Genomic DNA, 25447 nt, shown 5'->3' with positions numbered 1-25447 from the left:
CCCTCCTTTACCACAAATGGTAGTTTACTATACACTTTGTTCTGCCCCTGGATGCCAGTGTTTGGTGTATATTTATGTATGCCTACCCAGACTGTATGCTGTTTCCTCAGGAAATGTCACAATAAAATGTTCTGCTTAAAGATTTCTGTGTATCTATTAATTTTATTTTGTTTCTTTTTCTTTCAAATTAACTTTGATTCTAGATTTACTACCAGAAGCATAAAGGAAAAGGGATGAAAAAACAGCCCAAATTAGAGATAAGAGGAGCAGGGATGTCAGGACCAACAGGATTCTCTGGACAGCTAGAAGCCTCCTAAGGTTCAGTGTGATTGGATCTGTGCTGCAGTGGTTCTAAGAATAGAGGAGACCATCTGGTTGTGGCAGACGACAGCCTAGGCTATGGACAGTTTTGTTCCTTGCCCAGTCAGCTTTTAGGGATTTTAACAAAAGGAATCGTGTGGTACTTTGCCCCAGCAATGCCCTCAGGACCTAAAAGTAAAGCATATTTTAGTTTATGCTGAGGCAACTTCAAGGATTGCCAGGATATAGTAAATAGAAGACTGTGAATGAGAGGCTTTATAAATGGTAAAATGCTATACAGGTATACTGTATCAGAGTAGATTTGAGCCGTTACCTGCAGCTGATGAGCTCCAAAAAGAGCGAAACCTATTAGGTCCTGCAGTACTGGCTTAAGATAGTATAAAACTTTGTATGTTGTTTTGGTTTGTCATATTTGTTTTGTAGTTTGGGGAGGGGAGTAACTCTTATTTAGTCTCCTTGCTGCTAGTGTATTTCCTTTTCCAGTTCATTCTTTTCAGAAGTCACCTGAACAAGATCATTCCACAAGGGAAATTTGATCAAATCAGATTAGATTGTGACCTGGTCTCATCTTAAGTGGCCAAGGTTTTCCCCTTAAGCAGTCTCATCTCCCATAGATTTAATTGTTCCTATATGCTGACAACTTCAGAATTTTCATTGCTAACTCGTTTTTCTGAGCTCCTGAACACTATTGGATACATGTACTTTTGATGTTCCCTTGGAACAACAATCAAACCAAAATTGATTGATTTCAAATCAACCAAATTGATTATTACTTCCTCCACCTTTTCTGCCTTCCCTTCCCTCCTTTCCATCCCTAAGCAGCAGCAGCACACACACACACACACACAGACACACACACACACATACACACACATACCAAAATAAAACTTAAGATTTTTCTTGCATTTCTTGTTTGGTTGTACCAATACGATCTTTCCAAGCACATCAACTTAAATGCCTAAGAGGTATTGTCTACTGTTTCCTCTTTCTCATCACCTCCTATCAATTACTGTCTCTCAAGCCTAAAGAGTTGCCTTCTAAATATACCTTAAATCAGTCTCCCAGATCCTCAGGTATTGCCTTAGCTCAGGTCTTTCTGCCACTTTTCTGGATGCCTATAATAGCTGCTAAACTAGTTTTCCTGTGTCTTAATTTCTCCTCTTATCTACTATATCCATTTCTAGATTCATCTCTTTAAAGACCAGATTTGATCCACGTCACTACCTTCCTTCAGCCCTTCAGTTGCTTCCCTGTAGAACACAGCTCATGCTCCTCAGCCCAGTATCCCAAGCTTTTCTCAGTCTAGCTCCTGATTCTTCTCTCTGTTACACTTAAGCAGCATGCTGCTTATAGTTTCCCAGATTGACCCTGTTGTTTTATTTGATAGTTGTAGTTGTACGATTGTTTGTTCTACCTGGAATTCCTTCTTCTGAATCTTGGAACAAAAAGTGTAGTATATTGGAGCTGGCAATACCAGCTCCCTACCAGCTAGGGAGTACTGCTTGTTAAATATTCAGGGATTTTGCAAGCTAGCTTGTAACTTAAAATCAGCCATGGGTGGAGGTATTTGCACCGTGAACATCAGCAAATACTACAAATCCAGATTTTTCTCCACAACTACCCCCCACCAAAAAAAAGCTGGTCCCAGAACATCACTACCCCTATTGAACTAGAGTAACCTTTGCCTTAAATCTTGGTTTAAATGGCACTGCTTTAAAGCCTTTCCTGCCCATTCTTCTCTCCACACACAAAATTGATCACTACTTCTAAGCCCTTTGCATGCTTTATTATAGCATTTGTCGCTCTATAGCATAACTATATTTACATGTCTCTTTTTTTTTTTTTTTTTTTTTTTTTTTTTGAGACGGAGTCTTGCTCTGTTGCCCAGGCAGGAGTGCAGTGGCCGGATCTCAGCTCACTGCAAGCTCTGCCTCCCGGGTTTACGCCATTCTCCTGCCTCAGCCTCCCGAGTAGCTGGGACTACAGGCGCCCACCACCTCGCCCGGCTAGACTTTTGTATTTTTTAGTAGAGATGGGGTTTCACTGTGTTAGCCAGGATGGTCTCGATCTCCTGACCTCGTGATCCATCCGTCTCGGCCTCCCAAAGTGCTGGGATTGCAGGCTTGAGCCACCGCGCCCGGCCTACATGTCTCTTTTTAATACTAACCCCTGAGTTCCTGGGACAGAGTTCATATAATTATCTTTGTCTCTGTCATTCATTCACTTAACATTCATTGAACTGATACACACTGAACCAATATATTTAATATGTATCAGGCATTGTTCTCAGGGTACAAAAATGAAAGGATTTAGTCTGCAAGAAGCTGATAGATAGTCCATGGGAAGAGAGAAATCCAAATAGTCCATTATAATACAGTGAGACAAGTACATTGCTAGAAGTCTGTACAAGATATATTGGAGCCTGGAGGAAAAAAAAACCCTGCCTAGGGAAATGGGGAAGTCTTCACAGAGCAGGTAAGACTTAAATGATGAGCAGAAAGCTGTTGCCTGTAACAAAGTGCTGCAGTCACTACTTTTACAGATAGAAAAATTTTATAGACTTTTTCCCACTCTGGAGAACAGAATTATTCAAGGTTCTTTGTAACACAGTATATCAGCTTTATGTGGAAACCCTGTGTGAATGTTTTACACTCTTGGAATGCGTGGAGAAAGTGCTCATTCTCTACTGTACTGTGGAGAATGTTGTCATTCTGAGTACTATCTATTATCCCAATAATGTTGTATAGTAAGCCATCCCAAAACTCCATAGCTTAAAACAGTAACAGTTTATTCTTTCTCACAAATCTAAGGGCTTACCAGGCAGTTCTGCTCTGGCCAGGCTTAGCTGATTCCAGCTGGGCGCACTCATCCGTCTGCAATCAATCAGATGGCAGGTCAGCCTGGGACTGCCTGCTTTAGGATGCCCTTGGCTAAGTCAGCTCAGATCTCCATGTTTTCCCCTCCCTCTAGCAGACTAGCTCAGGCATGTTCCCGTGGTGGTGGCAGGAGTCCAAGAGAGAAAGTGGAAACATGCAAGTGTAGTTCGGGCAACTGCTTGCTTCAAGCTTGCTAGTGTCCACTAGGCCAAAGCAAGGGAAGTCACATGGCTAAGGCCAGAGTTAGTGTACAAGAAATAGATAAAAGGAAACATGAAAAATTGGGGCCATTACTGCAATTAGTTCACCACAAGCACATACTCTGTGCTAGGCTCTCTTCTAGACCTTGTGTTTCTCTGCAGATGTTACTTGCCAGTGAATTTGCTTCCAGCTGGTTGGGTGCCCTGTGGTGATAATGAGCAAATTTTTCTGAGCAGTCTAGACCTATAAAGCTCATTTCTGTTTTGAGTGTTCATTGTTATTTGCATATCTATTGAAATGACACATCACTTGGAAGGCTGAAGAAATTTAAGAATCACTTGTTTAGTGATATATCCAAGTCATGACATTAAACTCCTTTACATATTCTAGTCTCCTATACTTTTTGACAGTCATGGTATCCACAAGGAAAACACACCTTGTAGAGGCTTAAAAACATTTATGTTTTTAAAGATCAGTTATTTTTAACCTCTCCTACTTAGCATTTCATGAGCTAGATTTCTTGTATGAAATGCAAAACTTTAAACTGGAAGAAATTTCAGCCCATCTGTGAAAAGGAAACAGATTTTTATTTATTGAGGCCTTAGAAACAAAGTAGCCCCTTTACTTTTAACTAGTAACCTAGTTAAGTAGAAAGTACTGGGCATATAAAACATTAACATAACAGTTAATAAAATGTTCTGTTTGGTCTTTGTCCAAAAGTAACTAAATCATCAAAAATTCAAATCTGCAATTTTTTTTTACAAGATTCATATGATGAGTGTTTTGTTGTCATCATCCTTATCATTGATGAAAATGACAGAGAGCTGGAGTAGCCAGTAGTAAAAGGGCAGTGGACAGAGAAAGGATTGAAACAAGTGGACAAATGGAGGAATGAACCATTTTTTTCAAATCCAAAAACCAAATCCAACTGGACAGCCAAATATACATAGCACCAGAGGGCAGAGCCAAGGCTAGAACCCAGACTGCCCTACCAGTGCTCTTCCATGACACTGCATTGTGAGAATAGTCTTGTCTCACTGTATTGTAATGGACTATTTGGAATTCTCTCTTCTGAATGCAGCCAAAGCAAGGTTGAATGTTTGTTCATAGATTAATCTATTTAACCAGTTTCATATTTTTAAAATCAGTAGAAAAGGGTCACTGAAGAGGCAGAAAATAAATTGCAAAGCGAACTTCTGGGCTAGAGGTTGGACCAGCAGAGTCTACCACCCAGGCGCACCCAAAGGCTCTTCCCCACCAAAAGGAAAACCAGTGTGGCATGAAGGATCACATAGGGCTCCCTCAACTTTGATTTATTCTGTTTTTCTGCCAGGTTTGCCCACAGTTCATATGCTCCCAACACTGGATCAAAGGGCTTGTTCTACCTGGAATTCCCTCTTCCTGAATCCATCCTGACACACCCCCATGTAGTAATATATTGGAGCTGACATCTACCAGCTTGGGAGTACTAATTGTCAAATATTCAGGAATTTAATAGTGAGAGTAGGGCAGGGAACTAGCTATTGAGAGCAGCTACCACAGGAAAGATTTTAGGATCAAGTTTTTTTTTTAGGATCAAAATATTTTTAAGGAAAATAATATTAACCTCAAGAAAATGGTGACCTTTTTTGGTTACAATTTAAGGTACTGACTTTAAAAATAGGGGACTGGTTAAATAGATTACTCTGTGAACAAACATTCAACCTTGCATTGGCTGCATTGAGAAAAACAATCCAGACTATTCTTGGTGCAGTGTCATGGAAGAGCACTGGCAGGGCAGTCTGGGTTCCAGTTCTGGCTCTGCCCTTTGCTTGCTGTTCATATCTGGCTCTCCCACTAGATAGTGACAGCTTTTGGATTTGAAGTTCTCTTGAGACCCTGTCAACTCCAGTATGCTGGCATGTTCTTTGCGTCTTTGAGGTTATGGTAGATCCTCACCTCTGCACCGCTATAGTTTTGACCTATTCTTGAGTAACATGAGTAGGGGAGGGATCTGTTATATGGGGGCACATTGGGTGTGGCATTGGTAAGCAGGTGAAAAGAGACTCCATAGTAGTGAATACGAACCCTCAGTTACCTCCAAAAGTCAGAAAGTTACCTTTCAAAAGTCAGATGGCAGACTGTTGAAAGACTTAAAAATTGACTAGCTAAGACTTCAAGACAGGCTGACTTAAGAAATGAAGAAACTATTAAGTTAATCCTATAACTCATTATGTGTATGTCCTAAGCCCTGTCAGACTAATCAGCAGTAGTTAAAGCGGTAAAAAGGTAGAGTTACATATAGTAAATTTAGGAGTCCTTCATCAAAGAGGGAGATATGATCAGTCTATTAAATCATGATAGGTGTAACAGAATTTATTCATCAATTGCTGGATAACTGGAATGAAGGAACATTATTTTAAACCTTAAAATGGGTGAAGAGGTAAGATGGTATTTATTAACACTAAAATGTTAGTAGTTAATGGTAATTTTCACATGATGCTACCATCTGAAAATATACAAGATTTTTAGTTCAGCAAATTCAGGTAAACTTAGGCATGAAAGGTCTATTAATGAACATCAAGAGAAATAAGAGATGCTTGAAGAACATCTCTGAACTCTGGATATGACATCAAGGGAAGCAACTGTGCTGTTTTCCTTTTTCTTCAGGTGTTGGGAGACTTTTTCTGTAAAGGGCCAGATAGCAAATATTTTAGGCTTGGGGATCATTCACTCTCTATCTATGCAACTTTGCCATAAAAGTGTACTTAACATGAGGCAGCCATATAAAATATGTAAATGAGCTTGGCATGCACCCGTAGTCCCAGGTACTTGGGAGGCAGCAGGGTGGAGGCCAACCTGGGCAACATAGCAAAATCCTGTGTCTTAAAAATTTTTTAATTTCAAAAAGTATGTAAATAAAAAATTACAATTTTGAAAGTATGTAAATGAATGGGCATATCTGTGTTCCAATAAAAACTTTATTTCCAAAAACAGGTGGCAGGCAAGATTTGCTTGTGTGCTATAGTTTGCCATGCCCTGTTTGTAAGTAAAAGCTATTATCCATAAGTATTTCCCCTTTCTAGGTCTTGGTCTCTGGCTTCTGTTAAATAAGGAAGTTGTACTAGATGATTTCTGACATTTCACAGGTTTTGTCTCCTTTAGTAGTACCTCTCTCTGAAGCTAAGTGATCCATAGGCTGAGTGACATTTATTTGTAAGGTCAGTGTTTTAAACATCCAGGTTGAACAAATGTGTAAGTCTGTAGAGCAGAGTTTATCAGTCTTGGCACCATTGGCATTTTGGTCTGGATAATGTTTTGGGGGAAGGAGACTGTCCTGTGCAGTGTAGGATGCTTAGCAGTGTCCCTGGCCTCCTGGCACTCCCCGCCCCTCAGTTGTGACAACCAAAAATGTCTCCAGGCACTGCCAAATGTACCCTGGGAAGCAAAATCACCCCTGGTTGAAAACCACTTCTGTGGAAACTTTAAAAATAACTAGAAAAATGTCAAATACTAGAAAATCAGGCCATGCAACCCAAGACAGCCACCAAGATATCAAACATATTTATTCAGGTACCAGGTCAAAAAAAAGCCAAACCAAAGGGAACAAACATCTTATTAGAAAGAAAAGAGCAATGAGAGTTGTATTCATCCAGTCAAAGAGGGCTAGAAAGTTGATGACTGACTACCTTTTTTTAATTTTTTTATTTTATTTTTTATTTTTATTTATTTATTTATTTATTTTGAGACAGAGTTTCGCTGTTGTTGCCCAGGCTGGAGTGCAGTGGCATGATCTCGGCTCACCGCAACCTCCACCTCCCGGGTTCAAGCGATTCTCCTGCCTCAGCCTCCCGAGTAGCTGGGATTACAGGCATGTACCACCACACCTGGCTAATTTTGTATTTTCAGTAAAGACAGGGTTTCTCCATGTTTGTCAGGCTGATCTCAAACTCCCAACCTCAGGCAACCCACCCACCTCGGCCTCCCAAAGTGCTGGGATTACAGATGTGAGCCACCTTGGCCGACTGGTAGCTGACTACTTTTTAATATTGATTTAGATCATTTTATAAGTGTTCCTGAGTCTAGTGAATCCCTTTAAATAGAGAGTTATCGATAATGGATAGCTGAAAAGTCACACTAAAACAAGGAAACATGAATGAAGAGAGATATAAACAAGATCATTGTTAATGAACACTAAGAATATTTACTTTTTCACTCCTGTTATATTGCTTGATGGAGTCTCCAGCAGAAAGAATTCATATTGGGTGAATTCAGAACCCTTATCTATGAGGCCCAGGGTTTTCTGTTTTATTTTGTTTTTCCTTAAATTGTTAAATCAAGTGTGGCATATTCCTACAATGGAATATTATTTAGCAGAGACAATGAATGAATATAGCTTCACAAAGCTACATAGAGGGATCTTTGAAGCTAGGTTTTAAATGCTAGTAGCTGATCCTTTAACAAATCCCTATCACCTAGACAGCTTGCAGTTTGGCTGCAATTAAAAGCCAAAATCATCTTGTTTCAACAATAAAGGTGTGCTTGATTTTATTCTGCCTGTAATTTATGCCCATATTATTTCTTTTAGGAAGTCATTATCTTCCCATTGTGATTGATATTAATCATAGCTGACAAGCCCTAAATATCCAAATGGCTTTGTATAAGTTTTTCATTTTTGTCTTGTTTTGGGTTTTATTTTCTTTACGTTGACTTTAATACTGGGTATGTTTTCTGAACAATACGCACTCTAGAGACACTAATTATAGTCTCAAACTCTGCTTTTGACTTTTTCTGTTACCAGGGGCGGGTCTATTTTCCCTGCTGAGGAAACAGTTTCTTCATCTGCAAAATGATAGATTCCCAAACTCTGGTCCCAGGATGGCTATAAAAAAACCATGTTTGAAGTCTTGTTTAAAATTTGGATTTCTGTGCCTCACCCCTAGATTCTGAATCTGTAGTCTAGGGTAAGGTCTAGGAAACTCAGGTGATTCCGGTGTACAGCCATGTTTGACAACAAGTAGAGATAATGTCTACAGTCCTTTCAAATCTAAAATGCAGTGGTTACATGAAATATATATTTCCCTAGATGTCATTTATTAGATTATTTTCTGGAAAGTTTTTTATATCCTGCAAGGAATAATTAAGATTAATACTTTGTAGCGCCTCCAACCCCACATACACACAGCTTTATATAAACTTAGTTTGCTATAACTGGTCAGCTTATGGCTCTGAGTAGTCATCTTGATCCTGATATATGTTGGAAGATGGTTTCCCTTTTTACCAGGTTATCATTTCATAACTTCTATGTTTTCAGTCTTGGATTTAGAGAAGAATTAAATAGTTTTAATATCATGATTTCCATGTAACCATAAAGTGGAATTAAATTACAAATTCTGTCTGGTTGTTAATTTCTGTTTATTTGTTTTTCTTTAATTTACAGAATGCTCTTTTCAGTTGCATTAGCAGAAATGAAAGTAAGTATATTTGTCAATGGTTGTACAAGCAGTCCAAAGATATACTTAGCCATCTGAAGCAATGTGTACAGCAGGATTCCGATAGGCTGTTTCCCATGGTGTATTTAGGTCATTCATGTATTATAACAATTCCCATGTCCTAATTGTAGATCTACAATGCAGAGACTAAAGCTGTATGTGCTAGAGGATGATCACAACCCAATAAATAGGCCCATTTTCAGAAGTTAAGTACACCCATGCTATGTAATGTAGCACTTGCTGAGTGCTGTGTCTCAGTTCATTCAGCAGACATTGATTGAGTACTTGGTCAGTGTGGGGCAGACACATCTGTGGAGGACACGACCTGTACACAAAGAACCCTGGGATATGGTAGGATATGAGATAGTGTCACTGGATAAAATGCTGCAGGAGTTCAGAGAAAGAAGGGATCATATTTTGCAGGGGTACTTAGAGGTGGCTTCATGGAGTTGGTAGCTGATCCGGGCCATGAAGGATGGGTAAGATGTGAACAGCAGAGAATGGGGGAAATGGAGATTGGAGGAAGGGCTTACAGGTGAAGGGAATAGTGAGTGCAGTTAGAGATGGGAAAACACATTTAGGAACAAAGAGTTCGTTAGCTCAGCAGGGAAGTATATTGAAGGATAATAAGAAACATTTGCTGTCTGTACTGTATCTTCTATCCTTTCTGACTGGGGCTTAGTTCAAGATTTTCCAGGTGGTCTCAGGCATATAATCTTATGTCCTCCCACACTGGTGAAAAGGCCAGCTGATTGGAAGAATCAGAAGATAGGCATCTTGTCCTATTCCTATATGTCTATTCTTACATGTCCTCACTATTCCCCACCACCATCACTGAGGTTTATAGTGATAAATGTGGCCATTAATCATTGTTCTTTGGCCAGGCACTGTGGCTCATGCCTATAACCCCGGCACTTTGGGAGGCAGAGATGGGTGGATCCCTTGAGGTCAGGAGTTCGAGACCGGCCTGGCCTATATGGTGAAAACCCATCTCTACTAAAAATATAAAAATTAGCTGGGTGTAGTGGCATGTGCCTGTAATCCCAGCTACTAGAGAGGCTGAGGCAGGAGAATCGCTTGAACCCAAGAGGCGGAGGTTACAGTAAGCCAAGATCACACGACTGCACTCCAGCCTGGGCGACAGAGCGAGACTGTCTCAAAAAAAAAAAAAAAAAAAAAAAAAAAGTGTTCTTTGTGAAGAAAATGAACTCTGGCAATAAACACAATAAGTTTGGTAGCAGTTGCAGGTTTAAAAGAAGTGGTACAGTAGGTATGGAATAGTTTCCTGGTACAGTAGGTATGGAATAGTTTCCTGGTCTGGGAAACTGAGGCTTGTCATACATCAGTTCAGTCCTAGTTCAGTTTCTTCAATTATGACTTTATTATCATCATTATCATTATTTCTGGAAGTCACCTGAACTCCCTACTCATTGGTCTTTGGAATTCACTGGAAACCTGATTCTGGTTCCTCCACATCTATTCCTAATAATTATCAAGAATTTCCTCCCTGCTTTCTCTCTCTCTCTCTCTCCTTTTTTTCTTTTTGAGAAAAGGTTTGGCTGTGTTACTGAGGCTAGAGTGTGGTGGCGAGGTCTTGGCTGACTGCAACCTCCGCCTCCTGGGCTCAAACCATCCTTCCACCTCAACCTCCCTAGTAATTGGAACCACAAGCACATGCTACCGCCTCCAGCTAATTTTTGTATTTTTAGTATAGTTGGAGTTTCAACATTTTGCCCAGGCTGGCCTCAAACTCCTGGACTTCCAAAGTACTGGGATTATAGGTGTGAGCCATAGCACCCGACCCCCCTACTTTCTCTTAACCTCTTCCTGCCATACCTCTACCTCTCCCTTCAGCCTCCCACAGACTCCCTTAGATTCCTGTGAGGGGTTCTTGTTCTTGTCCATTACAGATCCCACATCTGCACCCCCAGGTACTCATCTAGGTCTCCCAGAATACCTTCAATGGCAGCCCATTAATTTTTTTAATACATAAATCCAGAGTAATATTTATTTCAAATGAGTTTTCTTTTCAGTGTTGAAGTAGGTCATATCAATTGTGAGATGAAGTCTATCTCAATTTAGGCATACTCTTACAGATAGATGTTCAAACTGTATAGAACTTTCGGGATTTTGTTTCAAGATATGCAGTTATATAAATGTCAGATTTACTGAATGATCCTTTCATCACTTAGTTTTTACTGGCCCTATTTTATAAATGTGAAGGATTTGGGGTTTTGTTTTATTTTGGTTTGGTTTGGTTTTGCTTTGCTTTGTGTTTATAAACCTCTACAAATCTAACACAGAAAGACACTGCTTCACTGGTTTTCAACATGGGCACTCTTGGCATTTTGAGAGACAGTGTTTGTTGTTTGAGACTGTCCTATGCGTTACAAGACGTTTAGCAGCCCTAACCCCCATGTACTAAATGCCTGTCATAGTCCAACTCCTTGTGGGGTGTGGTACTGCTCCTGTAGAGAACCACTGGACTACAGACTGTAAGTTGATGAATAATGACTTTCTTATACTAGTGAGCACTTGAATGTCCCCATGATTAAACATATAGAAGTGCCGATTTTAAGTGTTCATCTTCTGTGGCATGGTTTTATTTCTCAAATTTAGAAAGACGTATTGTTCCATCATTATGAGGTTGATTTAATGTTAAGAAAAAGCTGTTTTCATTTCAGTGCCTTCTCTTTTTTTCTCCATAGTGGGCTCGGTTTGTTGCAGTTATGCAGGTCATCACACAAACTGCCGAGAATACTGTCAAGCCATTTTTCGAACAGACTCTTCTCCTGGTCCATCTCAGATCAAAGCAGTGGAAAATTATTGTGCCTCTATTAGTCCACAATTAATACATTGTGTGAACAATTATACTCAATCTTATCCAATGAGGAACCCAACAGATAGTAAGTAAAAGGGACATATTCTTCTCATTTCAATCTTTGGTAAAAGAGTGTACAAAGAAGTGATACGTTCTTGTAGATATCTGCAGTCTGGGTCGTTTGAGAAATATCAGACTTCCTTTGGTATTTAGATTTGGCAGATTGAAGAATATTGTCACAGCCAAAAGGGGCCAAGAAAGATGAGACTGTAGAGGGTATGAGGAAACAGGAATTCTCAATTCTGAGGGTGGGAGAGTTCACTGATACGGATTTTTTGGAGAGAAGTTAGGTAATGACCATGAGTATTTCAAATTATTATAAGCTTTTGATCTAGCAGTTCCATTTCTCAGAATTTATCTCACAAGAAAACTTACACAAATTTGCAAAAAAATATATATATGCATATAAATGACGTTCACTACAATGCTGGTATAATAGAGAAAAATTACAAACAACCCAAACATCAATCAATACAGTATTGATTAAAATTGATTAAATAAATTATGGCATACCTATAGAATAATAAAAACTTGGCAACCAACAAAAAAAGGACTTCTTACATAGAAAGAAGTCCAAGGCTGAGTGTGGTGGCTCACGCCTGTAATCCCAACACTTTGGGAGGCCAAGACAGGCAGATCGTTTTGAGCTCAGGAGTTTGAGACCAGCCTGGGCAACATGGTGAAACTCTGTCTCTACAGAAAATACAAAAATTAGCCAGGTTCACACACTTGTGATCCCAGCTACTTGGGAGGCTGAGGCTGGAGTATCGCATGAATCTGGGAGGCTGAGGTTGCAGTGAGCCAAGATCCCGCCACTGCACTCCAGTCTGGATGACAGAGAGAGACCCCTCTAAAACAAAACAAAAAGGCCAGGCACGGTGGCTCACGCCTGTAATCCCAGCACTTTGGGAGGCTGAGGTGGGCAGATCACCTGAGGTCAGGAGTTCGAGCACAACCTGACCAATGTGGTGAAACCTGTCTCTACTAAAAATACAAAAATCAGCCAGGTGTGGTGGCACGTGCCTGTAATCCCAGCTACTCGGGAGGCTGAGGCAGGAGAAGTGATTGAACCTTGGAGGTGGAGGTTGCATTGAGCCAAGATTCCACCACAGCACTCCAGCCTGAGCAACAGAGTGAGACTCCGTCAGGAAAGAAGGGAGGAAGGGAGGGAGGGAGGGAGGCCGGCCCGAGTTGGCCAGCATAGTGGCTCACACCTGTAACCTCAGCACTGTGGGAGGCCTGGATGGGAAGATTGCCTGAGGCCAAGCATTCAAGAGCAGCCTGGGCAACATAGTGAGACCCTATGTCTCCAAAAAATTAAAAAATTAACTGGGCATGGTGGCACATAGCTGTAGTCCTAGCTACTTGAGAGGTAGAGGCAGGAAGATGGCTTGAGCCCAGGAGGTCAAGGCTGCGGTGAATTATTACTGTGCCACTGCACTCCAGCCTGGGTGACAGAGCAAGACCCTGTCTCTAAAAAATAGTGAAGTCCAAGATGTATTAAGCAAAAAAAAAAAAAAAAGTTCTGTGATTTAAATCACAGAACTAAAAATATAGTGTGATACATTTTTAGTTTATACCTAATTGTTTCACTTTATATATTTTCCATAGTGTTTGAATTTTTGCCAATGAGCAATTATTACTTTTGTAATTAAAAAGTCATAAAAATGAGAAGACAGCCTGATATCTTTTAAAAATCAGGGCCTCCTGATGAAACTGCACCTGATATGGCTCTTCAGAGTCTCAGCTTTGTACATCCTGGAATCCATTTTCTTCACCTAGAGGTGATCAGATTTATAAAAACAGATTGACTAAACTGACCAAAGGCTGATGTATAAGATGTCAATGTTTTGATTTACACTGGGATATTGAAAGAGACTCTGTGGCTTACGTCTGTAATCTCAGTGCTTTGTGATGCTGAGGCAGGAGAATCACTTGAGCCAAGAGTTTGAGACCAGCCTAGGTCACAAAGCGAGAATCCAGCTCTACAAAAAAAAATAGTAATAATTAACTGGGTGTGGTGGCACACCCAGCTCCTCAGGAGGCTGAAGCTGTAGGATTGCTTGAGCCCAGGAGTTCAAGGTTGCAGTGAGCCATCATCGCATCACTGCACTCCAGCCAGGGCAACAAAGCAAGACCCTGCCTCAGGGTGGGAAAAAAAAAAGACGAAAAGAAAGAAAGACTTATTTTTTGTAACTCAAAAGCAGTACTGTGTGCCTTGCTTAGCCACCATCTAAATCAGAACTCTAATGGCTTTTGACATCCTGTGGTGTAGCCGTGTGGTCAAAATCAGAGGATGAAGCATTGCCCCAATAACCTTCATTTGTTTTAAAGGCAGATCTGTGCTCACTGACATTTAGTCTATACAGAGGTACTGCTGGAGCTAAGGAGATGGCAGCTCAATAAAAAAGTCGAAAGAAGTTTTAAGGATAGAACAACCATCTCCGTCTTTGCCAATACAGAGGAATCTGGAAAAGAAGGCGCCAAACAGATATGCACAGATTTCTTCCAAAGTCAAAGAAAACTACTTCACAGAAGCCCTTCTGAATTCTGTAGTATGGTTGAAAGTGTTTTTTTATTTCCCATTCTTTGAGAAAATTAAAGGCAGAGCCAAACTGATACCTTGTCAGAGTTCGCTACTGTGTTATTTATGTTACAACAGTAGCATAAGATACATAAAAGCTTTATGTGGTCCTGGAATGTGATGAAATATTGTGTCCGGAATTGGTTCCTTCCGGTGGCTTCTTGGTCTCACTGACTTCAAGAGTGAAGCTACAGACCTTTGCAGTGAGTGTTACAGCTCTGAAAGGTGGCGTCTAGAGTTGCTTGTTCCTCCCAGTGGGTTCGTGGTCTCGCTGACTTCAGGAGTGAAGCTGCAGACCTTCGCAGTGAGTGTTATGGCTCATAAAGGTAGTGCAGACCCAAAGAATGAGCAGCAGCAAGGTTTATTGTGAAGAGTGAGAGAACAAAGATTCCACACCATAGAAGGGAACCCAAGCAGGTTGCTGCTGCTGGCTCAGGTGGCCAGCTTTTATTTCCTTATTTGGCCCCGCCAGGTCCTGCTGCTTGGTCCATTTTACAGAGTGCTGATTGGTGCGTTTACAAACCTTTAGCTAGACAGAAAAGTTCTCCAAGTCCCTACCCAACCCAGAAGCCCAGCTGGCTTCACCTCTCAATATGGTGTTTGTGTTTGCTGCTATAAAAATTAATCATTTCTCTCATGGCAAGAACACAATCCCTTTTAGGTAATTGTTTCTAGCAGGAAATAATTCCAGCTTGATCTATAATACCTTTTCTAGGAATGTCAAATACCTCTCCTGTGAGAACTTCTTAGGTGTAGGATAGCCTTTCATTTTTGTAAGGATGGTGCTAAAGATCCCATGACTGGGGACAGTGGTGAATTCTGGTAATAGATACCTTGTCCACCTTTAGCTCCTCACCTTTTTGCTACACTGCAAAGTAATAGAGAGAGAATTTGGTAGGGCCTGTATTCTGCAAATACTGACATATAACTAAGAGTAGTAGTAATGGCTTCCACTATACTGCCATGTTCTGTGCTAAGCAGAGCATGACCAAAAAAAAAAAAAAAAAAAAAAAACCACGCACACGTATGTTTGTTGCAGCACTACAACAGTAGCAAAGTAGTATCTTTGCTACTTTGCAGCACAGTAGCAAAGACTTGGAACCAACCCAAATGCCCATCAGTGATAGACTGAATAAAGAAAATGTGGCACATATACACCATGGAATACTATGCAGCCATAAAAAAGGATGAGTTCATGTCCTTTGCAGGGACATGGATGAAGCTGGAAACTATCATTCTCAGCAAACTAACACAAGAACGGAAAACCAAATGCTGCATGTTCTCACTCATAAGTGGGAGTTGAACTATGAGAACACATGGACACAGGAAGGGGAACATCACATACCAGGGCCTGTCAGGGAGTGGGGGGCTAGGGGAGGGATAGCATTAGGAGAAATACCTAATGTAGATGATGGGTTGATGGGTTCAGCAAACCACCATGGCACCTGTATACCTATGTAACATATCTGCACGTTCTGCACATGTATCCCAGAACTTAAAGTATAATAAAAACAAACAAACAGCTAATTAAGCCACTTATATTCTGAAAATGTAGGTTTATATTGCTGTGACAGAGCTGAAGACCACGCTTGCCAAAATGCCTGCAAGAGAATTCTGATGTCCAAGAAAACGGAAATGGAGATTGTTGATGGTCTCATCGAGGGTTGTAAGACCCAGCCCTTGCCTCAAGATCCTCTTTGGCAGTGTTTTCTTGAAAGCTCACAATCTGTTCACCCTGGAGTCACTGTACACCCTCCTCCCTCTACGGGCCTTGATGGGGCTAAATTGCATTGTTGTTCTAAAGCAAACACTTCAACATGTAGGTTAGTATTTCATTTTCCTTTACTAAAATCAGTAGAAAATGGCATTTTAATTAATGATTTTAAGCCTAGCAAACGTGTTATATTCTTACATGGTATAGGCTTAGCATTTAGAAAATATAAAATATTCTTTCATCCAACAAATGTGTATTGAGCATTGTGTACCATATACAAAACATTGTTCTGTATATTGAGTGCTTTTAGCACAGCATTTTGGGGTGTGGAGGATTAGCATTGTCAGGGTAATAAATATTTAAGATGATGCAGTAGATGAATTCTATCCTTATAGAGATCATTAAGTAAACTTACAGTTTAGAAGATGTTTTGATCTGACATCTAAGGGACATTCTCTTTATTAAATTATGAAACTTCGAACTTTTTATTATATTGGTGGATAACCTGGGTTAACACTTATAACCAGAGTTAGGTGGTAGCATATGGCATTCATCTGGGTGATACACTTGGGATGAAAAATTAACAATACAAATATAGGATGTAGGAATTGCAGTCTAGAGCCAAAAACAAATGAAGATAACTAAGATCATGGTAGAACACAAGTACAATAGAAATGTGCTTTATTAGAGATATTTGGGGTAAAAAGGGACCCCATGTTACTAGGATATCCTGAAATGAATATAAAATACCAGGAGTAAAACAGTCTTTCCTGTGGTTTCTAAATTGGATGGACTTTTAGCAAAAAATTTGCCTGGAATAGCTCATCAAACTTTAGTAGCTGTCAATCAAACTTTGGCAACTTTTTTTAAAGACATGAAGGTCAGGCGCAGTGGCTCGTGCCTGTAATCCCAACACTCCAGGAGGCCAAGGCAGGAGATCACCTGAGGTCAGGAGTTTGAGACCAGCCTGGCCAATATGGTGAAACCCTGTCTCTACTAAAAAATTACAAAAATTAGTGGGACGTGGTGGCACGTGCCTGTAATTCCAGTTGCTTGAGAGGCTGAGGCAGGAGAATCACTTGAACCTGGGAGGCAGAGGTTGCAGTGAGCTGAGATTGCGCCACTGCACTCCGGCCTGGGCGACGCAGTGAGACTCCATCTCAAAATTAATTAATTAATTAATTAAAGACAGGAAAAAGAGCGAGACTCTGTCTCCAAATAAATAAAGACATGAAAAACCTGAAAATTATCCAAAGAAAATTAACAAAAAGGCTTAAAGGGAAATTAAATTAGGCTTGTAATTAAGGAAATTGGGTTGCTTATAGAAGTTAATAAATATATTTATGGGAGGGATGCTGAGTGTTTCTTTGAATGCCCACAAAAAAGTTTATACCTACATAGAGTCACTAGAGATTGGAATGGCTGTGTTGTCCCAAAAGAGCTTCAGTAAGGAAGGCTTTTCCCTGTCTCTAAACTTGATACAGGGTTTTATGGTTTGCTGAAGGCTTTCATTTTCATCAGATTTCATCTTCATAAAACCTTAGGAGATAATTGGAGAAATTTATGTAATTTTTCTTTTACACTTAAGAAACTAACAATGAGATGTTAAATAACCTGTCCAAGGCACATACAGATTGACCACCCTTAATCCAAAAATCTGAAAACCAAAATGCTCCAAAATCTGAAACTTTTTGAGTACTGACATGACACCACAAGTGGAAAATTCCACACCTGACCTCATGTGATAGGTCGCAGTCAAAATGCAGTCAAAACTTTATATCATACACAAAATTATTTAAAATATTGTATAAAATTACTTTCAGGCTGTGTGTATAAGGTATATATGAACATAAATTAATGTCGTCTTTAGACTTGGGTCATAGCCCCAAAATATCTCATTAGGTATATACAAGTATTCTAAAATAAAATAAAAAAAAATCCAAAATTTGGGTCCCAAGCATTTCAGATGAGGGATACCTAACCTATAGAAAGTTAAGGACTAGCCAGTTGTAGTGACTCATGCCTGTAATTCCAGGGTGAGGCAGGTGGTTCACCTGAGGTCAAGAGTTCCAGACCAGCCTGGTCAACATGGCAAAACCCCATCTCTACTAAAAATACACACACACACACACACACACACACACACACACACACACACACACATTAGCCAGGTGTGGTGACAGATGCCTATAATCCCAGCTACTTGGGAGGCTGAGGCACTAGAGTCACTTGAACCCAGGAGGCAGAGGCTACAGTCAGCCGAGATCACGCCACTGCACTCCAGACTGGGTGACAGAGTGAGACTCTGTCTCCATAAACAAAACAAAAAAGAAAGAAAGCAAGTTAAGGACTAGAAAAAGGAAAGTTTCCAGATCAAGGTACCTGATGTAACTTGATTGCAGCTTCCTTATTCCCATAATGTGTAAGCCTCCCTGATAGCGGGGACCTTGTCTGTTTTATTCACCGTTGTATTTCCAGTGCTTTGAACAGGCCCTCACACAAGATAGACACTCAATAAACATTGGTGAGGTGAATGAACAAATGTAAAAGTAAAGATATCTTCATCATAGGGGTAAATATGACAGTCAAATAAAATATAAGGTGAATGAATTTTTACTTACAGTTTTATATATTTCAATAATATGAAAATTATATTGTAAACATGTATTTCATACATAAAATGAATGAATATCATATGTGAGAGCACTTTAGAAATGGTACGAATGTTTTAGCTGTATACACATACTTAAGTTGCTTTGTAATCATTGAGTACTAAAAATAAGAATATCGTGTATTAATTACAATAGTATATAGAGGCTTTGGAATATCTTAGGGAATATAAATGGCTTTTGTATAGTTTTTCAGGAAGAAACTAATGTACCCTAAGTCTATCATGCTTCTTAAAAGAAATGAGAGGACCATGTCCTAGTTTTACCTTCTGTGACTGAACATAAATATAAGGGAATATATCTTTGTGGAGGCAAAACCATGTGCTTTAAGTAAAAGTAAAAAGAAATCAGAAAGATATAGGGGGAAATAATTGTGCCGGGAATTAAGGATGCACAAATATTGTAATTGAACATTAAATTTGGCACTGAGATTTCTAGCAACCTTGAAAGAAGCCTGTTTTCCATGGAAAACAATCACTTTTTCTGGCTCTAGTTTCTAGGAAATAAGTCATTTGGTTTTTTTACTTTTTTTCTCACATATATTCCAAAGTATATAGTTCATAGAGTTTTAGTTTTATGCAAATCAAATATTTACTTGGTTGGCTCATGTCTGCTTCTGCATTTGTGCTCTTGTTTCAGGGAACTCTGCACTAAACTTTACAGCATGAGCTGGGGCAATACACAGAGTTGGCAAGAGTTTGATCGCTTTTGTGAATATAATCCAGTGGAAGTGTCCATGCTGACCTGTTTAGCAGATGTCCGGGAACCTTGCCAGTTGGGCTGTAGAAACCTTACTTACTGTACTAATTTTAACAACAGGTAGGACAAATTATTATACATGGAATAGAAATATTTTATCACTAATTATAAATAAGTGAAATACCACTTTATTCTGATTTTGTTCCTGTTGGGTTAAAAGAAAGTCATATTTCTTTATGATTTCATCTTTAAATGCAATATTCCATCTGGTAAGTCACCTCTGGGAAAGGAAACACTATTACAAAGTCCCTTCTAATCTACAGATACCTCAAGCTTCTGGAATTCAAAGAATCTCTTCTGCTGTCAGTCCCCTCTCCCTTCTACTGTACCACCAGTGGAAGTAATTCATTGTAGAATAAATTATTGTGAACGATTTGGTCATCCAAATGTTCACTTTTAAACAATTTACTTTAAAGGACCTTGAGAATGGTTGAGGTTCCTTCTCTGTGAGTCCCCTGTTTCATACAAAAATATTTCTTTACAAAAGCAATTCAAATAGATGTTTTCCTGGGGTATCAAGTATCATTAGAAAAATAAGGGGGCAAGAACTGAACCTTGGAGCATATCAACAGTTAATGGTTGAAGAAACCGAAGAAAACAGAAAAGGGCACTGGAAGCACAAAATGAGAGAACTCCAAATAGAAACGAGAGAGAGTTACTAAAGAAGTGGTGGCTGGTTTTATAAGTTACAACCCAGAAATAAAGAGGGCAAAAGGGAAGAGAATCATTCAGTTGGGCCAGAAGGAAGTTCTAGATATTTTTGTCAGATGGTGTTTACTTCAAGCTAACACACATCTTGTCTTTTTTAAAATACTCAGAGTGTTACTTAGAGTGAGAAAATTAAGATAGCTTTAAAACTGGTGATAGAGTATTAGCCAGTAAATACCTGATTTAGAGATTGAGTACATCTGAAATGTTTGATAGTTAAACTTTGGCACATAGTTCTGGTCTGGTTTCTAGTAATGGTGGAGTAGCTTGTATGAGAATAACAGCCCTACCAATACCAATTATGAAATATAAAAGAACAGTTGTTTTGAAGGTATTGGAGACTGATCAAAAGCAGGAGGGTCTACATCTTTTTTTTTTTTTTGAAACAGAGTCTCACTCTGTCACCCAGGCATGATCACCCAGTGGCGTGATCTTGGCTCACTGCAACCTCTACCTCTGGGTTCAAGCAATTAATTCCCTTGCCTCAGCCTCCCAAGTACCTGGGATTACATGCACCTGCCACCATGCCCAGCTAATTTTTTTTTTTTTTTTTTTTTGTATTTTTAGTAGAGATGGGGCTTCACCATGTTGGCCAGGCTGGTTTCGAACCCCTGACCTCAAGCAATCTGCCCGCCTTGGCCTCCCAAAGTGCTAGGATTACAGGCGTGAGCCACCACGAGCAGCCAACATCTCTTGAAAGATAGAAACCACACTGAGCAAAAGCCACATTTGTCCTTTTCTTCCTCATAGGCACTTTCAGTTTCCTTTCATGGGAAGTAGAGTTCAAGCAGAAAGCAGCAGTCTTGGCCTAAGGAGTGAGATATCAGAGTTTGGTCCTGCCAGAGAGGCTAGATATTGAAGGGAAAAAATCCCACAAGGGAGGGAACCACAAAAAGAAATGTCCCAAAATCCATGAACAGACTCCCTTTAAGTCCTTGGCTGACTCCTAAATTGTACTTTTGCAGGATGAGACTACAAGGAACCCAGGGGAAGGTGAACATAGATTATAGCAGTTAGCATTTGCTGGGCAGACGATTTAGAATTCAGATCATGCCAAGTTAGAAGGGCCTAGTAAACCCTATAAGGGCCAAACATTGGGAGTACATACAACATCCAAGAGCTAAAGGTAAAGCTGAAAAACCTTAACAAAACCTGAAACTGCCTCCAGAAGGAGGTATTTGTCAGTAATTTAACTGCCTGCTGGTGTGAAAACAACATTCCTCCAAAGAAGGTAACAAAATCCTAAATCCCACAAAGTATCATGCATAATGTCCATTATACAATCAAAAATTACTAGAAATGAGAAAAATAGGAAATATGACCCATAGTTAAGAGAAAAAACAATCATACCCATTGGTGACCCAACTATTGGAATTAGCAGATAAAGAATCTAATTATGATAAATATGTTGAAAGATCTACAGGTAAAGATAGATATAGGTGAGAGATGGAAGCGCTAAAAAAAACCACATGAAAACTCTAAAACTGAGAAATGCAATATCTAAAATAAATTTATTGTGGGGAATGGAAAATAGACACAGCAGAAGAAAAAGGTCAGTGACCTCAGAGATCGCTCAATAGAAATTATCTAAACCAAAGCACAGAGAGAATAAGTGATATAACATCTGTGGTAGTAACCCAGAAGGAAAGGAAAGAAAGGAGCAGAAAAATATTCGATTAAACCTTGGCTGAAAGTTTTCCAAATATGATTAAATACATTAACCCACTTTTTGGGAAACCTTAGTAAACCCCAAGCCAGATAAATACGAAGAGAGACACACCTAGCACATCATAGTCAAACTGTTGAAAACCAGAGGCAAAGAGAAATAGTTAAAGCAACCAAAGGGAGAAAAAAAGACACTTTACATATGGTGGAATAACAATAAAAATGACAAGTGACTTCCTTTCAGAAACAATGGAGAACCAAAGACCATCAAGTAGTATCCCAAATAGTATCCTTAAAGTACTTAGGAAAAAAAAAAAAAAAAATCTTATATTTAGTGAAAATATTCTTCAAAAATAAAGGTATTTCTAGATATTACCAAAAAACAAACCAAAAAAAAAAAAAAAAAAAACTCAGAATTTTCTGCCAGCAGCCTCTCACTACAAGAAATTCTTCAGTCTGAAGGAAAATACCACATGAAAACTCAGACCTATAGAGCACCGGGATTGGTAAACGTTGGTAAACATGAAAAATATTTTTTCTTTATTTCTTTTTCTTTTTTTCTTTTATGTTTTATTTTTCTAAAGTAATTGGTTAAAGCAAAAATAATAACAATGTATTGTGGAATTTATACATAGAAGTAAAATATATGATATATGACAGTAGCAAAAAGGATGAGAGAGGTAAATAATTTTACCGTTATAAGTTTCTTACATTATTTGTGACATTATATAGTATTAATTCAAGGAAAACTATAATAAATAATGGACATATATTATGCATAGAGCAACCACTAATTTAAAACACAACACAAAGAGGTATAGCTTAGAAGCTAATAGGAAATATGAAATGGAACACTAAAATAATACTTGATCCATCCAAAAGAAGACAGAAAAAGGAGACAAATTGAAAACCACAGCAAAATGATAGAGACTTAAACCCAACTGTATCAATAATTACATAAATGTAAATGAACTAAAAACATCAATTGAAAGACAGAGATTGTTGGAAAGACAAAGAATATTATTGGAGATAAAGAGTATCACCTTATAATGATAAAAGTTCAACTTATCATGAAGATACAATTAACCTAAATATATATGCACCTAATGTCAGATAGGTACATATACTCAAAATACTTAAAAACAGAAGTAAACCCTAAAGAGAGAGAAATATTCAATCATATTCAGAAATGTTAACACCTCTCCCTCACTAATAGAACAAATGGAAAAAAATCAGTGAGGATATAGAGGATTTGAACAACATATGCTGGGTTGAAAAGCAAGTCTCAACCACTGTCAGAAGATGAAAATCATAAAAAGTGTCTTTTCTGAACACAACAGAATCAAATTGGAAATCAATAAAAATAAACTATATTGAAATCTTCCCAAATATTTGATAATTAAACATATGCTTCTAAACAATCTATGCTACAAAGAAGAAATCACAAAGGAAATGCTTGAACCTGGGTGGCGGAGGTTGCAGTAAGCCAAGATCACATCATCACACTTCAGCCTAGGCGACAGAGTGAGACCCTCTCAAAAAAGGAATACTATGAACAACTTTATGCTAGTAAATCCTACAATTTAGATGAAATGGATGCATTCCTTAAAAACCAAAACTAACACAAGAAGAAATACAAATTAGGACTATTCTTATAACTATTAGAGAAATTGAATTTGTAATTATAAATCTTCACACAAAGGAAACTTCTGGCGTTACTGGTAATGCTTACCAAACACATAAGGAAAAAATTATGCAGTAATTTTTCAGGAAACAGATAACATATCCCAACTCTTCTTATGAGGCTAGCGTTACCTTGATACCAAAACTGACATGGACATTAAAAACAAGGTACCTGTAGTCTTGTGTCACTCAGAGATGCCAAAATCCTCAATAAAAGATTAGGAAATTCAATTCAAGTATAGTAAACTAATTTTCAACAAGAGCAGCAAGGCAATTCAATACAAAAATAAACATCTTTTCAGCCAGGCATGGTGGTTCACACCTATAATCCCAGCAGTTTGGGAGGCTGAGGCAGTTGGAATGCCTGAACTCAGGAGTTCAAGACCAGCCTGGGCAACAAGGTGAAACACCATCTCAATCAAAAATACAAAATATTGGCCGGGCATAGTGGCTCACGCCTGTAATCTTAGCATTTTGGGAGGCCGAGGCAGGTGGATCACCTAAGGTCAGGAGTTCGAGACCAGCCTGGCCAACATGGTGAAACCCCGTCTTTACTAAAAATACAAAAAAAAAAATTAGCTGGGCATGGTGGTGGGCCCCTGTAATCCTGGCTACTTGGGAGGCTGAGGCAGGAGAATCGCTTGAACCCGGGAGACGGAGGTTGCAGTGAGCTGAGATCACATCATTGCACTCCAGTCTGGGCAACAAGAACTAAACTCTGTCTTAAAAAAAAAAAAAATTAGCCGGGTGTGGTGGTGTGCACCTGTAGTCCCAGATGCTCAGGAGGCTGAGGTGGGAGGATGGCTTGAGCCTGGGAGGTGGAGGTTGCAGTGAGCCAAGGTCATGCCACTGCACTCCAACCTGGGTGATGGAGTGAGACCCTGTCTCAAAAAAAAAAAAAAGGCTGGGTATGGTGGCTCACACCTGTAATGGCACTTTGGGAGGCAGAGGTGGGTGGATCACCTGAGGTCAAGAGTTCAAGACCAGCCTGGCCAACATGGTGAAACCTCATCTCTACTAAAAATACAAAAACTAGCTGGGTGTGGTGTCGGGCGCCTGTAATCCCAGCTACTTGGGAGGCTAAGGCAGGAGAATCGCTTGCATCCAGGAGGTGGAGGTTGCAGTGAGTCGAGATTGTGCCACTGCACTCCAGCCTGGGCAACAGAGCAAAAACTCCGTCTCAAAAAAAGAAAAAATAACATAAAATAAAAAAATAGAAACATCTTTTCAACAAATAATACCAGAATAATTGAATATCTTTATGGAGGGGGAAAAAAAAGAAGCTCAACGTGTGTTTCACACCCTACACAAAAATTGCTTCCATATGGATCATAGGACTAAACATAAAAACTAAAAACATAAAGCTCATAGGAGAACATCTTCACAAACTTGGTGCGGGCAAACATTTTGTAGACAGGACACAAAATATACAAATAAAAGAAAAAAAATGAATTAGACTTCAACAGTAAAATCTTTTGTTTGCCAAAAGACAACATTTAAAACTTGAAGGGGCAAGTCATAGACTTGAGAGGGAATGTTCAACATATGCACAGGTGTGTGTGCGCGCGTGCACACGCGCACACACACACACACACACACACACACACACACATTTGTCAAAGAACTTGTATCCAGAATATATAACTCCTACAACCTCATATAAAAAGTAAAACAACTCAATTTTAAAATTGTGCAAAAAAGGCCAAGCACGGTGGCTCACGGCTATAATCCCAACTCTTTGGGAGGCTGAGGCAGGTGGATCACTTGAGGTTAGGAGTTCAAGGCCAGCCTGGCCAACATGGTGAAACCCCATCTCTACTAAAAATATTTTTAAAAAATAGCTTGGTGTGGTGGCAGGCAACAGTAGTCCCAGCTACTTGGGAGGCTGAGACAGGAGAATCGCTTGAACCCAGGA

At 39.3% G+C, this 25447-nt stretch overlaps 1 protein-coding gene across 1 annotated transcript in view; it reads left to right on the top strand.

The window, feature by feature from the left end:
* The window catches only part of RECK (reversion inducing cysteine rich protein with kazal motifs), an 86907-nt gene that overhangs the window by 35069 nt on the left and 26391 nt on the right, over nt 1-25447 (top strand). The window contains exons 7-10 of the mRNA XM_010369934.2: nt 8818-8851; nt 11578-11775; nt 15890-16157; nt 19357-19536. Coding sequence (XP_010368236.2) covers nt 8818-8851; nt 11578-11775; nt 15890-16157; nt 19357-19536 — 680 coding nt within the window. The remainder of the gene's footprint in view (nt 1-8817; nt 8852-11577; nt 11776-15889; nt 16158-19356; nt 19537-25447) is intronic.

The sequence above is a fragment of the Rhinopithecus roxellana genome, chromosome 16 (genome assembly GCF_007565055.1).
Source record: "Rhinopithecus roxellana isolate Shanxi Qingling chromosome 16, ASM756505v1, whole genome shotgun sequence".
Taxonomy (NCBI): Eukaryota; Metazoa; Chordata; class Mammalia; order Primates; family Cercopithecidae; genus Rhinopithecus; species Rhinopithecus roxellana.
The sequence above is the reverse complement of the archived record's forward strand: the minus strand, read 5'-3'. Positions and strand labels throughout refer to the sequence as shown.